The following is an 18,366-nucleotide window of genomic DNA, read 5'->3' as shown; positions in this document are numbered from 1 at the left end:
TATAGATGGTGCTGGACCAAGGCAGGGTGAGTGATGCACAGGGATTTTTTTGTTAATGAATTGAGCATATGGGGAAAACGTGAAAGGGAACTCATTTACTTCTTGTAGTCAATTATAACTTTCCAAAAAAGCCATTTAATATTTTCTCAGTTTTCTTTGTTTCAGATTATTCGCAGCTGGCCATGTCAAATTAGACAACGAACTGCACTCACCTTCCTCAGCGGGGGCCAGTCTTCCTCTCCTTGGGAATTCAGGTTTTCATGTGGGTCCATGTCAGTTTGGAAGACTCCCACTGTGCTCATTTTATACATCAGCTGAAGGCAAATGCCAGATGCATCCCAGAATCGCACAGTGCCGTCCTCATGGCTGAGAATGGAGAATATACATTCATATTAATTATACCTGTTTCAGCAAGAATGATTATAAGTCGCCACTTTATGTTGCATTCTCGAGAATCACAACGAAAGATCAATATATTGTCAAAGACCAAATCACTACAATAGCTCAGAGGTTGGCACCGTTGTCCTCTAGGGAAGCCACAAGGAAGAGGACATTTTTTTTTCTCCATAGCAACACGATTAATAAAAGGGGCTTATCCTCCACTAGTTACCCGGCTTTCTTTGACGGGTCAGAAAACTTTCACTACGGCCTTAAAATTAAAAAACAAACAAAAGAAAAACACACATTTGGTATCAAAGTCTGCAGCAATGTCTGGTGCCAGTGGCGAGATCGAATGGTCGTGTGACCACAAATTTGCAATATGAATACTTACAGCCACATTCTGACTAGTCATGCGTGGTCTTCCTCAGTGAAATGAGTGAGGCCAAGCGTGGCCGTGGTTATACTTGTGATCACATGACCACCCACTTGCGCTCCTGGCACCGAGGAATCCTGACAGTGTGGGTTTTGTGAGGATTCAGAAGTCATTGTTTTCTCGGGCTGCAGGCAGTCATATTTGTCTCTGCAGCATAGGAGAAGTACAGGGACACTGTAGAAGGTCAGATCCAGCCAGCTTCTGAGAGGCACATGCAAGCCCCAAAGTCTGCTAGCGGTACAAACTCCTTACGTAGGAAACCAGCCACAGAGCACAGGGAGACTAGTCATCTAGGCAGTGACCTGTACACTAGAGAGGAGAAAAAAAAAAAAACTTTGCAAGACTTCAAAATTGAGCCACATTTTGTGACACTTGAAATTGGGTTTTTTTGGGGGGTGTGGGGGTGGGGGGTTGCCAACAAAGTTTTACGCGTGGCAAAAAGGTTTGAGGAAATGCAAGCAGAGGTTTTGGAACACAGTAATACAAGAAGGAAAAAACAGTTTGGGCCAAAAGGACAAATATAGGTCTTATCATTAAAGGGTTTCTCCATGGAAACAAACAAAAATTATTCAACAGTCTCTGCCCTCGTAAACAAAGAAGGGAATTTTGTTTACTTACCGTAAATTCCTTTTCTTCTAGCTCTAATTGGGAGACCCAGACAATTGGGTGTATAGGCTATGCCTCCGGAGGCCGCACAAAGTATTACACTCAAAAGTGTTAAGCCCCTCCCCTTCTGCCTATACACCCCCCGTGCTCCCACGGGCTCCTCAGTTTTGGTGCAAAAGCAAGAAGGAGGAAAAAGAATTATAAACTGGTTTAAAGTAACTTCAATCCGAAGGAATATCGGAGAACTGAAACCATTCAACATGAACAACATGTGTACACAAAAAAACAGGGGCGGGTGCTGGGTCTCCCAATTAGAGCTAGAAGAAAAGGAATTTACGGTAAGTAAACAAAATTCCCTTCTTCTTTGTCGCTCTATTGGGAGACCCAGACAATTGGGACGTCCAAAAGCAGTCCCTGGGTGGGTAAAATAATACCTCGTAAGAGAGCCGTAACACGGCCTCTTCCTACAGGTGGGCAACCGCCGCCTGAAGGACTCGTCTACCTAGGCTGGCATCCGCCGAAGCATAGGTATGCACCTGATAGTGCTTCGTGAAAGTGTGCAGGCTCGACCAGGTAGCCGCCTGACACACCTGCTGAGCCGTAGCCTGGTGCCTCAAAGCCCAGGATGCGCCCACGGCTCTGGTAGAATGGGCCTTCAGCCCTGAGGGAACCGGAAGCCCAGCCGAACGGTAAGCTTCGATAATTGGCTCCTTGATCCACCGAGCCAGGGTTGATTTGGAAGCCTGTGACCCTTTACGCTGGCCAGCGACAAGGACAAAGAGTGCATCCGAGCGGCGCAGGGGCGCCGTACGAGAAATGTAGAGTCTGAGTGCTCTCACCAGATCTAACAAGTGCAAATCCTTTTCACATTGGTGAACTGGATGAGGATAAAAAGAAGGTAAGGAGATATCCTGATTGAGATGAAAGGGGGATACCACCTTAGGGAGAAATTCTGGAACCGGACGCAGAAACACCTTGTCCTGGTGAAACACCAGGAAGGGAGCTTTGCATGACAGTGCCGCTAGCTCAGACACTCTGCGAAGTGAAGTGACTGCTACTAGAAAAACCACTTTCTGCGAAAGGCGTGAGAGAGAAATATCCCTCATTGGCTCGAATGGTGGTTTCTGAAGAACCATCAGCACCCTGTTCAGATCCCAGGGTTCTAACGGCCGCTTGTAAGGAGGGACGATGTGACAAACCCCCTGCAGGAACGTGCGTACCTGTGGAAGTCTGGCTAGGCGCTTCTGGAAAAACACAGAGAGCGCTGAGACTTGTCCCTTAAGGGAGCCGAGCGACAAACCCTTTTCCAGTCCAGATTGAAGGAAGGACAGAAAAGTGGGCAAGGCAAAAGGCCAGGGAGAAATACCCTGAGCAGAGCACCATGACAGGAAAATTTTCCACGTCCTGTGGTAGATCTTGGCGGACGTTGGTTTCCTAGCTTGTCTCATAGTGGCAATGACGTCTTGAGATAACCCTGAGGACGCTAGGATCCAGGACTCAATGGCCACACAGTCAGGTTGAGGGCCGCAGAATTCAGATGGAAAAACGGCCCTTGAGATAGCAAGTCTGGTCGGTCTGGTAGTGCCCACGGTTGGCCGACCGTGAGATGCCACAGATCCGGGTACCACGACCGCCTTGGCCAGTCTGGAGCGACGAGGATGACGCGGCGGCAGTCGGCCCTGATCTTGCGTAACACTCTGGGCAACAGTGCCAGCGGAGGAAACACATAAGGGAGCTGAAACTGCGACCAATCCTGAACTAAGGCGTCTGCCGCCAGAGCTCTGGGATCTTGAGACCGTGCCATTAACGCCAGTACCTTGTTGTTGTGCCGGGACGCCATGAGGTCGACGTCCGGCACCCCCCAGCGGCAACAGATCTCCTGAAACACGTCCGGGTGAAGGGACCATTCCCTTGCGTCCATGCCCTGGCGACTGAGATAATCTGCTTCCCAGTTTTCCACGCCTGGAATGTGAACTGCGGAGATGGTGGAGGCCGTGGCTTCCACCCACAGCAGAATCCGCCGGACTTCCTGGAAGGCTTGCCGACTGCGTGTGCCGCCTTGGTGGTTGATGTATGCCACCGCTGTGGAATTGTCTGACTGAATTCTGATCTGCTTGCCTTCCAGCCACTGCTGGAACGCTTTCAGGGCAAGATACACTGCCCGTATTTCCAGAACATTGATCTGAAGCGAGGACTCTTGCTGGGTCCACGTACCCTGAGCCCTGTGGTGGAGAAAAACCGCTCCCCACCCTGACAGACTCGCGTCCGTCGTGACCACCTCCCAGGATGGGGGTAGGAAGGATTTCCCTTTCGATAATGAAGTGGGAAGAAGCCACCACCGAAGGGAAGCTTTGGTCGCCTGCGAGAGGGAGACGTTCCTGTCGAGGGACGTCGGCTTCCTGTCCCATTTGCGTAGGATGTCCCATTGAAGAGGACGCAGGTGAAACTGCGCGAAAGGAACTGCCTCCATTGCTGCCACCATCTTCCCCAGGAAGTGCATGAGGCGCCTCAAGGTGTGTGACCGACCTTGAAGGAGAGATTGTACCCCTGTCTGTAGTGACCGCTGCTTGATCAGCGGAAGCTTCACTATCGCTGAGAGGGTATGAAACTCCATGCCAAGGTATGTCAGCGATTGGGCCGGTGTCAAATTTGACTTTGGAAAATTGATGATCCACCCGAAACTCTGGAGAGTCTCCAGGGTAGCGTCGAGGCTGTGTTGGCATGCCTCTAGAGAGGGTGCCTTGATCAACAGATCGTCCAAGTACGGGATCACCGAGTGACCCTGAGAGTGGAGGACCGCTACTACAGTAGCCATAACCTTGGTGAAAACCCGTGGGGCTGTTGCCAGGCCGAACGGCAGTGCCACGAACTGCAGGTGTTCGTTCCCTATGGCGAAGCGCAAGAAGCACTGGTGCTCTGGAGCAATCGGTACGTGGAGATAAGCATCTTTGATATCGATCGATGCAAGGAAATCTCCCTGGGACATTGAGGCGATGACGGAGCGGAGGGATTCCATCCGGAACCGCCTGGTCTTTACGTGTTTGTTGAGAAGTTTCAGGTCCAGGACAGGTCGGAAAGACCCATCCTTCTTTGGGACCACAAACAAGTTGGAGTAAAAACCGTGGCCCTGTTGCTGAAGAGGAACAGGGACCACCACTCCTTCTGCCTTCAGAATGCCCAGCGCCTGCAGAAGAGCCTCGGCTCGTTCGGGAGGCGGGGATGACCTGAAGAATCGAGTCGGGGGACGAGAGGTGAACTCTATCTTGTAACCGTGAGACAGAATGTCTCTCACCCAACGGTCTTTTACCCGTGGCAGCCAGGTGTCGCAAAAGCGGGAGAGCCTTCCACCGACCGAGGATGCGGAGTGAGGATGCCGAAAGTCATGAGGAAGCCGCTTTGGTAGCGGCACCTCCGGTGGTCTGTTTAGGACGTGACTTAGACCGCCATGCATCAGAGTTCCTTTGATCTTTCTGAGGCCTTTTGGACGAGGAGAATTGGGACCTGCCCGCGCCCCGAAAGGACCGAAACCTCGACTGCCCCTTCCTCTGTTGGGGTATGTTCGGTTTGGGCTGGGGTAAGGATGTATCCTTTCCCTTGGATTGTTTGATGATTTCATCCAAACGCTCGCTAAACAATCATTCGCCAGAAATTGGCAAACTGGTTAAGCGCTTTTTGGAAACAGAATCTGCCTTCCATTCCCGTAGCCACAAGGCCCTGCGGAGTACCACCGAATTGGCGGCTGCAACCGCCGTACGGCTCGCAAGGTCCAGGATAGCATTAATAGCGTAAGACGCAAATGCCGACGTCTGAGTGGTTATGGACGCCACCTGTGGCGCGGACGTGCGTGTGGCTGCGTCAATTTGCGCTTGACCTGCTGAGATAGCTTGTAGCGCCCATACGGCTGCGAATGCTGGGGCAAAAGAAGCGCCGATAGCTTCATAGATGGATTTCAACCAGAGCTCCATCTGCCTGTCAGTGGCATCTTTGAGTGAAGCCCCATCTTCCACTGCAAGTATGGATCTAGCTGCCAGTCTGGAGATTGGAGGATCCACTTTGGGACACTGAGTCCAACCCTTGACCACGTCAGGGGGAAAGGGATAACGTGCATCCTTAAGGCGCTTAGAAAAATGCTTATCTGGACAAGCATGGTGATTCTGGACTGCCTCTCTGAAATCAGAGTGGTCCAGAAACATACTCGGTGTACGCTTGGGAAACCTGAAACGGAATTTCTCCTGCTGGGAAGCCGACTCCTCCGCCGGAGGAGCTGAGGGAGAAATATCCAACATACGATTGATGGACGCAATAAGGTCGTTCACTATGGCGTCCCCGTCCGGAGTATCAAGATTGAGAGCGGCCTCAGGATCAGAATCCTGATCAGCTACTTCCGCGTCATCAACCAGCGATTCCCCTCGCTGAGACCCTGAACAATATGATGATGTCGAGGGAAAATCTAAGCGAGCTCGCTTAGTCGGTCTGGGGCTGGGGTCTGTGTCAGAACCCTCAGCTTGGGATCCATGAGATACCCCGGGAGGACATTGTTGGTCCAGCTGAGGTGGGCCAGGGAACAAAGAATCAACAGAGTCCCTGTGCTGAGATACCGGTCTGGACTGCAAGGCTTCCAGTATCTTAGCCATAGTCTCAGAGAGTTTTGCAAACTCCGTCCCTGTCACCTGAACAGTGTTAGCAGGTGGCTCCCCCTGGGCCCCCCCTAGCAGAGGCTCTGGCTGAGTAAGTGCCACAGGGGCCGAACAGTGCCTACAATGAGGGTCAGTGGAACCTGCCGGTAGCGGGGTCGTACATGCGGCGCAGGCAACATAATAAGCCTGTGTTTTGGCACCCCTGCCTTTCGTGGGCGCCATGCTATTATCTTCCCTGAGCAACACAATAGGGTATATAGCCAGAAATCAACTGTGCACTATACGGTGTAAAATAAACATATAATGTTACACTACTGCACAATGAGGCTAGCACCACAGGTGCTGCTTACCACCCGCTTAAAGCGGTTGTGAGGCCACCAGAGTCCCTGCCTGGGTCTCCCAGATTTTGTCCCCCTCTGCAGCGTCCGAGGAGCTGACAGGAATGCGTCCTGAGGAGAGGAGAGAGCCGTGGGCGTGACCCAGAAAGAGCGGGAACTGGTGCCTGCACTGTGCACAGTGAGGGGAGTGGAGTATGCAAAGCATGCTCCAGCCCTCAGTGCTGCTCGTTCTGTGCAGCGTCCCGCCCTTCCCCTGCCTGTCAGGGCTGTGGGCGGGAGGAAAGGAAACTAGGCCGCAAAAAGCCGGGGACTCTAGTAATAAACGCGGCCGCCGTAAAAGCGCGGCCGGCGTGGAAGTCCCCGGCGCACTACAAGTCCCAGCCGCGCCGCAGTTGGCAGCGGCGGTCAGTGCGGCAGTCCCTATACATAAACACACTCAGCAACGCTGAGTGTGTAATGGCACATATTAACCCGGTCAGCGCCGCGGTCCCCGGTGCACTAGCACACCCAGCAAAGCTGGAGTGTTGCTGTGCACGGTCCACACGGGGACACAGAGTACCTCCAAGTAGCAGGGCCATGTCCCTGAACGATACCCGGCTCCTATCCAGCAGGCTCCACAGGAGTTGTGGATGAAGCATGGTCTCCTGTGCCTGGAGACCGATAGGATCCCACTTCCACCAGAGCCCTGAGGGGGATGGGGAAGGAAAACAGAATGTGGGCTCCAGCCTCCGTACCCGCAATGGATACCTCAACCTTACAACACCGCCGACAAGAGTGGGGTGAGAAGGGAGCATGCTGGGGGCCCTATATGGGCCCACTTTTCTTCCATCCGACATGGTCAGCAGCTGCTGCTGACCAATCTGTGGAGCTGTGCGTGCGTGTCTGACCTCCTTCGCACAAGGCAAAAAACTGAGGAGCCCGTGGGAGCACGGGGGGTGTATAGGCAGAAGGGGAGGGGCTTAACACTTTTGAGTGTAATACTTTGTGCGGCCTCCGGAGGCATAGCCTATACACCCAATTGTCTGGGTCTCCCAATAGAGCGACAAAGAAAAGATGAGATGTACAGTGCAGTTCTATTATCCTCACAATAATCTTAATTACTTACCGGTAATGGGATTTTCAGTGGCCCATGACAGCACAACCTCTCTCTCAGGTGGTGCTGTCATGGGCGAAGGGGAAAACCTGTAATTCAGTGTGACAGGAGCTGCTCTCACTGCTTCCCCCTCCCCTGTGGGATGTTACATCACACATCAGGGGGCCTGCTCCATTCTGTTACAGGTATTGTAAAGATCATAGAACTGCACTGTACATCTCATAATTATAGCTTTGAGGGCAGGGACAGTAGAAGATATTTTATGTCTCCCCAGAGTACCCATTTAAGTGGTTAAGGTAGTCCAGTCTAGGCAGATTTCACACATCAATGAAACACCGACTTAGTTCTTATCAGAATGGGGAGACCCAGTGGTGGGACATGGTTTCCCATAAACCAATGTACAGAGGAGTCAGCTTTTACACTAGTGTGTGTTTGACTCCTTTGTAAATCAGGAAAATTAGATTGTATGCTGTAATAAACTGGCACATGTGAGCATTGACATATTTTTGAAAAAAAGAAGAAAAAAAAACAGTAAAGAAGAATATTTTTGAGCTATATAAATAATGGAAGATGAAAGGTAAAACAATACTCACCCTGTTAACAGCAAATCCCTTTGTCTGGGAGCTTCTGCCAAGTTCACACCTCCATCAACGGGCCATGCCTGTAATGAATGGAGAACGGCGAGAAAGAAGTAACTAATAAATGTAGTCCATTAAAGGGAATCTGTCAGCAGGTTTTGCCATGTAATCTGAGAGCACCATGATGTATGAGCAGAGATCTTGATTACAGGGATGTGATGTGTCACTTACGTAGCTGTGTTGTCGTTTCAATAAATCAGTGGTTTATCAGCAGGAAATTATCACTAAAGTACAAAACTCCCAATCACTAGAAGAAGGTATGCCACAGAACATGAATTAGAGGAGTTGTGTCATGCCTCTCTCCCACTCCAGCTCCACCCATTGTGGCAAATCTGGGTGAAACAGGTGTGAAACTTTTGGCTCAACTCCGTGTTTCTTAAAAATGTTGCGACTTTTAGGCTATGTGCGCAGACTGCAGATTTGTTTCTCCAGCAGAAAAACGCACCTCTGGCTGAAAAAAAAAAAAAAAAAAACACAACTGCATGCCTTTTTATGGCGTTTTGACAGGGAAAGAGAAGGGAAAGAGAAGGGAAAGAGAAGGGAAAGAGAAGGGAAAGAGAAGGGAAAGAGAAGGGAAAGAGAAGGGAAAGAGAAGGGAAAGAGAAGGGAAAGAGAAGGGAAAGAGAAGGGAAAGAGAAGGGAAAGAGAAGGGAAAGAGAAGGGAAAGAGAAGGGAAAGAGAAGGGAAAGAGAAGGGAAAGAGAAGGGAAAGAGAAGGGAAAGAGAAGGGAAAGAGAAGGGAAAGAGAAGGGAAAGAGAAGGGAAAGAGAAGGGAAAGAGAAGGGAAAGAGAAGGGAAAGAGAAGGGAAAGAGAAGGGAAAGAGAAGGGAAAGAGAAGGGAAAGAGAAGGGAAAGAGAAGGGAAAGAGAAGGGAAAGAGAAGGGAAAGAGAAGGGAAAGAGAAGGGAAAGAGAAGGGAAAGAGAAGGGAAAGAGAAGGGAAAGAGAAGGGAAAGAGAAGGGAAAGAGAAGGGAAAGAGAAGGGAAAGAGAAGGGAAAGAGAAGGGAAAGAGAAGGGAAAGAGAAGGGAAAGAGAAGGGAAAGAGAAGGGAAAGAGAAGGGAAAGAGAAGGGAAAGAGAAGGGAAAGAGAAGGGAAAGAGAAGGGAAAGAGAAGGGAAAGAGAAGGGAAAGAGAAGGGAAAGAGAAGGGAAAGAGAAGGGAAAGAGAAGGGAAAGAGAAGGGAAAGAGAAGGGAAAGAGAAGGGAAAGAGAAGGGAAAGAGAAGGGAAAGAGAAGGGAAAGAGAAGGGAAAGAGAAGGGAAAGAGAAGGGAAAGAGAAGGGAAAGAGAAGGGAAAGAGAAGGGAAAGAGAAGGGAAAGAGAAGGGAAAGAGAAGGGAAAGAGAAGGGAAAGAGAAGGGAAAGAGAAGGGAAAGAGAAGGGAAAGAGAAGGGAAAGAGAAGGGAAAGAGAAGGGAAAGAGAAGGGAAAGAGAAGGGAAAGAGAAGGGAAAGAGAAGGGAAAGAGAAGGGAAAGAGAAGGGAAAGAGAAGGGAAAGAGAAGGGAAAGAGAAGGGAAAGAGAAGGGAAAGAGAAGGGAAAGAGAAGGGAAAGAGAAGGGAAAGAGAAGGGAAAGGAAAGAAGTGACATGCTGCTTCTTTTTGCTGAAGAAAAACTGCAGCAAAACCTGTAAGGAAAAAAGAAGCAACGTGCGCACAGCATTTCGGATTTCTGAGAGTATGATGGTGAAGGACAACATGAGGTTTATAACACAAACTGCACCAATTCTGCACCAGAAACGCAGCAAAAAAAAAAAAAAAAAAAGCAGCGTGCGCACAGGGCCTTAAAGTGATTTACGCCAGAATTGTGGTATAGTTGCTTTGATAATAATTCTATATCGTTCACGCTTCCACATTTATATTCAGTAGCATTTCTTAGCAGGACCATTGAGTCTAACTAAAAGCTGTGGCTAAAATAAATTTACTATGAGCATTATGGCCAAATGCATGCAGAGCTTTCCTTACCATGCTGGAGTACTGCGTGTTCTGCTTTCTGCCTGCACTGATTATTCTTTCCCACAGCTTCAGCGGAATAGATGAGATATGGTAAGAACAAGTGATTGCCGAGCAGTGTAAGGAAACCAGGTAAGGACACTGAATTACTGGCCAGCCAGGTGTCTGAAGATCAATGGCCACAAGCTCTTCTTCCGCAAGCACCAGAAGCGCACGTGGGTCATCATAGTCTAAACACAAAGTTATGATCGGATTTGTAAACCCAACATAATAAACAAGATTGGAAAAATAGGACTGCTGTCATTCATAAAAAAGTACAACTCTTGTCTATGGGCTCACACTAATTTAAAGAGAACCTGTCATCAGATCCATGCTGCCCGAACCATGGGCTTAAAACACATAATGGCTGTGCGATTACAGGCAGGTACGTACACATACTTTTAAAAGCCAGTCAAGGACTACGTGGCTCAGATGACTAGACCAAGGCTGGTTCCCACCTGCGGCTTTTCCCTTAACTGACAGGTCTCTACCTATGTGTGAATACAGGGAGAGACTAGTCAAATGGATAGGGATACGGAGAGGCCAGTTAGAGATCTGCTTCGGACTAATTAGACACAGTCCCTGGCCAGTAGGGCTTTAGAGTAAAACATACCTGGCTGTAATCGCACAGCTAGCACCTGATTAATGTCCATGGTTCAGGTAGCATGGATCTGATGACAGGTTCCTTTTACATATCAGTCACTCTACAGACAAGCAGCACAGTTTCTGAAAGGGAGTATAGATGGCTTTCTAATCTTATACATTAACTAAAGATATATATATATATATTATATATATATAAATATATAAAAATATATAAAAAACAAAAAAAAAAACTAATATAATACTCACCCTCTCTTGGTCCTACACCAGCTTTTGCATTTTTGCTGCAGCGGTGACATCACAACTAAAGAGTGCATCACCATTGCAGCCAATAACGGAGCTCAGCATCTTATGCCATCAATAGCAGCAGAGCCACTGAGCTCAGTGATTGGCTACAATAGTGATGCACTCTAGTGGTGTTGTCACGCTGCAGCCAATTACGGAGCTCAACACTTTAAGCCAACAAGAGCAGCAGAGCCACTGAGCTCAGTGATTAGTTGTGTTGTCACTGCTGCAGTCAGAGTGCATCACCGCTGTAGCCAATTACTGAGCTCAACACTTTATGCCAACAAGATCAGCAGAGCCACTGAGATCAGTGATTGGCTGCAGCGGTGAAGTGTGCTTTTCTAAAAGTGGAGAACCCATTTAAAACAACAAGGTTATACAAACTCCAACTCAATAAGGGTTTTTATTTTATCTCCATGCCTACACTCATTTCTGTTCCCCATTTTTCTACTAAAACCCCAAATACCAACATTTACTCACCAGATGAGGGATCAGAGTTGCAAATTACCAAATGATCAATTATCCTAGAAGTGAAGTCAAATGCTATTTGTTGGCGATCATGGACTACAGAGATGCTGTGCCTGTCTCCATAGCTTGCCATAGGCATGCCACCTTGGAACACAATATATGATGACCTGAAATAAGCAGGAAGCCATTAACATCAAGTCTTGAAAGCCAGAACCGAGCAATAGTGTGAAGAATTGAGGTTCTACAATTGCACATATCTTACCCTCTGCGTGATGTCAGCCACGTTATTTTACTGATTGCTTTACAGCGAAAAGGACCTATAAAAGGAAAACAGGAATTGGTGCCATTAGCCATCCCTGCTGCCCACTGTAATCTTAGCTCTTGTTTTAAAGACTGACTTACCATATGGCACTTTATTCTCCATGGGAGACTCTTGTATAAGTTCACCGGTTGCTTCCCACTGATTGTAGCTACCATCATTGTGACAGCTGATAATTTGCTGTGCATCTCGGCACCAGAAAATATTTTCCAGTTGCTAAGAGAGAAGTAAATAATTTATAGAGTGGCAAAGAAACAGGCTAAGCTTCTATGAAACACCAGGGACATATAATGTACACATTAGGCATATTGACCCTGTGGCAGATACCTGGCTGCCAAGGAATTGTTGCACTCTGCGTCCAGTTCTTACGTCCCAAATCATCATAAGTCCACGACTATAGCCAATCAGGATTTGGTCTGGGTTCTGAGGATGCTCCTGCAAGGCTTCCACTGACTCAAAGGGGCGTCTGTTAGCATAGTCGCTTGGAAGACTATGGATAAATTGAAAAATCAGATGAGAAAAATCCTCAAAAGGTCTAAAAAAAACAATTCAAAACTACCATGTGGCTTACTCATTTAAGGCTGTATCATGCCCAACGGTTTTCTCTTCCAGTACTTGCAAGGATGGGAGAGTCAGGGTGAAAACGCTGCCCCCTTCTGTGCCCACATACAGCCGTTCTCCAGACGAGTGTGCAAGGAGCACCTTAATTTGGGTTACACTAGGAGATGCCCTGTAAGGAACGACAGTACTTACAGCAAATTCAGATAAATACCAAAACCATTGTGAGCACAAGACAAAGTAAAGGACACGTAACAATGTCATTATTATTCAATATTGCAGGATTTTCTCACTACATATAAAAATATAGATATGGTTTGTGAAGGCACATCGGCTACAACTGGATAAAATCCATCCAAGATTCTTTTTAGGAGGACAGTCAGATTCTCCGGCACGTCTAAGTAACTATTTGTTTGGCACATAAAAATAAGTGTGTTGGTGGAGGCCCTCTTCTCAATTTGCCCATGGACCCTCTAAATTAGTTACTGAATGTTCCCCCAAGGGAGTTGATAAAACATTTTTTTAAAAAAAAAAAAAAGTTAGCTGGCAGTTCCTATATATGCAAAATCTGTTATAGAAAAGGCCAGGAAACAAACAACCCACCCCCATTGTGTCTAGATCTAATGGACGACTGAAGGAAATCTGCTCACTTGGGTGCCTCATGGCCTTCCTCAACAATACCCTCAACAACACCCTGGACAAATTTGCTCAGATCTGGGACTCTTGAGATGTCTACGATCTCTATGGACAACTGAAGAAGTCCGTTCACCTGGGTGCCTCATAGCCTCCCTCAACAAATCCCTGGACAAATCTGCTCAGATGTGAGACCCTTGGGATGTCTTCCTTCAGTTGTGCAAAGAGATCGTAGACATCCCAAGGGTCTCGCATCTGAGCAGATTTGTCCAGGGTTTTGTTGAGGGAGGCCATGAGGCACCTAGGTGAGCAGATTTCCTTCAGTTGTCCAAAGAGATCGTAATCTGCTCACCTAGGTGCCTCATGGCCTCCCTAAACAAAACCCTGGACAAATCTTCTCAGATGTGACACCCTTGGAATGTCTACGATCTCTTTGGACAACTGAAGGAAATCTGCTCACCTGGGCGCCTCATGGCCTCCCTCAACAATACCAACATCTTGGACAAATTTGCTCAGATCTGGGACCCTTGGGATGTCTACGATGCCACAACCAACGTCCTGGAGTCATTACTATAATGCTTCTTTCTTTGATCATTTTTGTCCTAATCCTCCCCTCATTCCCTACCCCTTGTCTTGTGGTATGTATCCCCTTTTCTCCTCCTTTTCATTTTTTTCTTTTCTCACTAATCTTTAAATTGTACATATTATTGACAGTTCAGAACACTGGACATTAACCTAAATTTTGTATAATAATTTCTAATGTTCTTGAAAAATGTCAAAAATTAAAGGTTAAAAAATAAATTAAGAGTGTTTGGTTAAAAGTCTTGGTGCTCCTGGTTATTCGCCATATCAGTAAGGAATGTCCCTTTTCTTTCTCTCCATTTTACCTACCGAACAGACATCCAAACTGCTAGGCTTACTCCTTTACTTATCCTGTCACTTACGGGATAGATTGTAGAACAAGACAAGCTGGTTTTTAATGCCAGTCTAAACTTGCCCATAACTGGCAAACAATTTCCAGGCAGGAGCACCAGGGAAGGTATGAGGCAGAGGTCAGGCGGAATACTAGTCATTGTACTAGGTTTCTTTACTCCTCTTAGAAACGTTTGAATACTTTAACAACCCGATGCTACAATTCCCCTTGTCATTCTGACATCATCAGTGCTGACAGTGTCTTACTTTGTAGGGACACACCTTTTTGGGAAGAATGGAATCTCCACCATTCATGATGCCATCCCCATCTTCCTCTACGTGCTGATGGCTAACTGCCCTATTATGTGGCCTGCTAATCATTAGCAAATATGACTAGTTTAAGCTCTCATTGAAGCTTCATCTTTTAAACTCCTTAAAGGGGTTGGCTCACCTTCTTCAATAAAAAATGCAAAGTGCTTGTTAAAATAAGCAACTTTGAAATTTACTTCTTACTAAAACTCTCCTCCATTCTTAAGAATGGAGATATTTTCAATTGTATAGTTTACTGCTTGTTGCCTGTCAAGTCTATCAGTGGTGGACAGTCTCCTGGGCAAGGAGCACAGCGCTTACAAGCTGTCTGCTACAGCGCTTGCAATCCATCCAGCTTCAGTGGGAAATTTACATAGATAGCTTTTGTGTTTATTTACAATAAAACGTAAACTTTGCATGCTTCTACCAGATACAGTAATCATACCAGACAAAAAAAAAGGTAATAGATACTTAAATGTCTACTTTACGTCATCATTTTTCAAACTTTGTATTTTGCTAGGATGCTAAAAGGGTTAAAAAGTGCTTTTTTGTTTTTTTCAAATATACAAATCTTATTTTTTGGGGGGACCAATTAAGTTTTGAATTAATTTGAGGGCACATTAGAAAGCCACTTTAAAAACAACACCCCTCAAAGTATTTAAAACTGTTCTCAGACGCTTCATAGAAATTTATGCAAACTGGACTGAAAGAATTTTAAAAACATTTTTTGTGGCAAAAATTCTTTTAATTCCAAACAGGCCACCATACATGTGAACTAATGGCCTTGGGTTGCAATGGCAACAGTGAGAACCACATAATTGCTGGGTGCCAATGGGGTTAAAGAGTGAGCCCTCTCCCTCTGTCAACCATCTAGATGCTGCTGCTATTGACCGCAGAATCTGGGGAGCTTTAGCCACCATGATTGGTGCGAACACTGATCGAGGCCGACGATGCAGTGTGTTGGGTATAAAAATAACAAATATCTGCATTTTCATCTGTCGGAAGGTGCTATTTTCATTCCGCTATAGATTTTTTATTCTATTGTGGTATCTTGCAAGAACAATTTAAGCCCCGTTTCACACATCCGGCATTTCGCCGGATCCGTCACACTCCAGTACAGTGTAATACAGTACAATTGCATCGCGGCAACCTCCGATCACATGCTGTCATGTGACCGGAGCTTGCCGCGATGCCATTGTACAGTATTTACACTGTACAGAAGTGTGACGGATCCAGCAATCTGGCGAAATGCCGGATGTGTGAAACAGGCCTAAAACTTCTGCAGACTGTTTACCTTGGCATTATAAAGATGCCAATTTGCTAAGCACATAAGCTGGCACAGACACAGATTAATTCATATGCAAAGCAACTGTGCCAGTGTTTACACAACAGGTTGAATAGCCCAGCCCAGAGCAGGCAGAGGCAAGCAGGAGCCAGCAGATGGAGCAGGGGTTGCCTTCGGGAACTGGTCAATGCAGCAACTCCTATGAATTTACGACCAAGAGGCAGGATAACAACAGCTACCTCAATTCAGGCACTCGGAGGTTAACGTAATAAATAGAAATTCACATGACCATCCCCGACGCATTCGTGACCAGTTTAGTTGTAGTCTGGGGCCCGGCTACAGTCTTTGTTCAGATTTAGAGCTACTATGTCAGTTCTTTTCTTTTAGAGGGGGAAGCAACCAAGACTAAAGCTATTCAGAAGATCTCTCCTTTATGTGTGAACTCCGAGATCCCGTTACAGAACATGGAGTCTCATAGTAAGAAAACTATTCGAGAGAGCAGGCAGGTAATTACAATCTGAAAGCAACAGAAATGGCAAGCTTTTTTTATTGACAAGACAAATCTCTATTAAAAAAAAAAAAAAAGTTCATGAAAAAGTCAAGAGCAATGAAGGTGAGGGATCTGGTCTGTACTCACCCAGGCGGTCCTCGGAGGGTGAACTTCTTCTCCTCCTGCAGCTCAGACACGCCATCTTGCTGCCTCAGGGACCATAAGTGGAGGCTGTTGTCATCCAGCAGCGTGATGAGTTGGCACTAGGAATAAAAGTCATACAACCCCATAAACCTTAAGTAAACCAAATGTGGTAGGATATAAAACACCGGAAAGTAAGCGGAGGTCACAATAACAAATGGAGATGGTTTTTGAAGCCTTCTTTATTTTCCTGGAGCTTTTATTTTAATTTGCCCGGTCTAAAACTAAAACTGCCAGAACAATATTTGGGAAAGGGGGCTGGTCTTGGGCTGTGCTGAAGTTGCCTTATACATGGTTCAACACTGCCCACCCTACTGGCAGAAAGCTTGGCGTGAGAAAAATATTACAGAAGCTTTATACAGCTCCCTGCATGGGTGGCAATACTGGTGGAGACCCTGACATGAGGCTTGGCCAAACCAAACAAATATCTCACCTGGTTTGGAACAAAGCTGATCTTTATCACGGCATTATTCTGTTCATGTAAATTCATGAACTCCACTCCAGGGGAGCCATATCTGGTGAAAACATGGGCTAAGAAAATACCAGGATGAAATGAGAGACATTGTAAGCAATATATACTGTACATACCGTACTTATTTAAAAGGGAATCAGTCGCCAAATTTGGCGACTATAAGATGCGGCCACCACCACTGAGCTCTTATATACAGCATTCTGGAATGTTGTATATAAGAGCCCATACTGAGCTGTATAATAGAAAAAACACATACTTACCTAGGGGGAGGTCCGGTCGGATGAATGTTGCTACTCTCCGGTCCGGCGCCTCCTCTCTGCTGCGATATCCATCCAACTTCTACCCAGCTCAGTATGGATGACGTGTCTACGTCATTCACACAGCCCGACATTGTGGTCCTGCGCTGGCACACTTTTATCTGCCCTAATGATGGCAGATCAAAGTACTGTAATGCGCAGGCGCGAGGAAAGGTTAAAGATCGCCCACGCATATGCACTACAGGGCAGATTAAAGAGCGCTTGCGCAGGACTGCAATGTCGGCCAGAGTGGATGACATAAGACGCCTCATGCACACAGGCCTCGGAAGAAGGAGGACGGCGATCACCGCAGACAGGAGGCGCTGGACCGAGAGCCGCGACACCCATCAGACCAGACCACCCCTTAGGTGAGTAGTATAAAAGTTTTTTACGTTCTACACAGCGGCCTGGACTCATATACAGTATTCTGGAATGCTGTATATAAGAGCTCACTGGTGGTAGTCGCAGGTTATAGTTGTCAAATCTGGTGACAGGTTTCCTTTAATGGGTTTTCCCAAAACAGACCTATCTGCAGAATATCACATAATGACTAAATAATCCACCTATCTCAACAATGGGTCAGTGTGCCGGCTGTATTCAGAACTGCAGTGAAAATAGAGAACCAGCAGCACATATGACCACCACTCTTGTCACTATGGTCAGGGGCCAGCTGAAACGGGGATCCCCCTTCTAGAGATACACATACAGTTAGGTCCAGAAATATTTGGACAGTGACACAATTTTCGCGAGTTGGGCTCTGCATGCCACCACATTGGATTTGAAATGAAACCTCTACAACAGAATTCAAGTGCAGATTGTAACGTTTAATTTGAAGGTTTGAACAAAAATATCTGATAGAAATTGTAGGAATTGTACACATTTCTTTACAAACACTCCACATTTTAGGAGGTCAAAAGTAATTGGACAAATAAACCAAACCCAAACAAAATATTTTTATTTTCAATATTTTGTTGCGAATCCTTTGGAGGCAATCACTGCCTTAAGTCTGGAACCCATGGACATCACCAAACGCTGGGTTTCCTCCTTCTTAATGCTTTGCCAGGCCTTTACAGCCGCAGCCTTCAGGTCTTGCTTGTTTGTGGGTCTTTCCGTCTTAAGTCTGGATTTGAGCACGTGAAATGCATGCTCAATTGGGTTAAGATCTGGTGATTGACTTGGCCATTGCAGAATGTTCCACTTTTTTGCACTCATGAACTCCTGGGTAGCTTTGGCTGTATGCTTGAGGTCATTGTCCATCTGTACTATGAAGCGCCGTCCGATCAACTTTGCGGCATTTGGCTGAATCTGGGCTGAAAGTATATCCCGGTACACTTCAGAATTCATCCGGCTACTCTTGTCTGCTGTTATGTCATCAATAAACACAAGTGACCCAGTGGCATTGAAAGCCATGCATGCCCATGCCAT

The 18,366-nt window shown here is 46.7% G+C and overlaps 1 protein-coding gene across 2 annotated transcripts in view; it reads right to left on the bottom strand.

The window, feature by feature from the left end:
• The window catches only part of LLGL2 (LLGL scribble cell polarity complex component 2), a 153,131-nt gene that overhangs the window by 36,527 nt on the left and 98,238 nt on the right, over positions 1-18,366 (bottom strand). For both annotated transcript variants that reach the window (XM_075349651.1, XM_075349652.1), the window contains exons 4-13: positions 16,607-16,688; positions 16,120-16,235; positions 12,357-12,515; positions 12,113-12,275; positions 11,869-12,001; positions 11,729-11,783; positions 11,479-11,633; positions 10,084-10,301; positions 8,082-8,149; positions 213-366 (exon numbers count right to left, since the gene is read on the bottom strand). In XM_075349651.1, coding sequence (XP_075205766.1) covers positions 213-366; positions 8,082-8,149; positions 10,084-10,301; positions 11,479-11,633; positions 11,729-11,783; positions 11,869-12,001; positions 12,113-12,275; positions 12,357-12,515; positions 16,120-16,235; positions 16,607-16,688 — 1,303 coding nt within the window. The remainder of the gene's footprint in view (positions 1-212; positions 367-8,081; positions 8,150-10,083; positions 10,302-11,478; positions 11,634-11,728; positions 11,784-11,868; positions 12,002-12,112; positions 12,276-12,356; positions 12,516-16,119; positions 16,236-16,606; positions 16,689-18,366) is intronic.

The sequence above is a fragment of the Anomaloglossus baeobatrachus genome, chromosome 5, assembly GCF_048569485.1.
Source record: "Anomaloglossus baeobatrachus isolate aAnoBae1 chromosome 5, aAnoBae1.hap1, whole genome shotgun sequence".
NCBI lineage: Eukaryota > Metazoa > Chordata > Amphibia > Anura > Aromobatidae > Anomaloglossus > Anomaloglossus baeobatrachus.
Note: the sequence above shows the minus strand (reverse complement) of the source record. Positions and strands in the feature narration are given on the sequence as shown.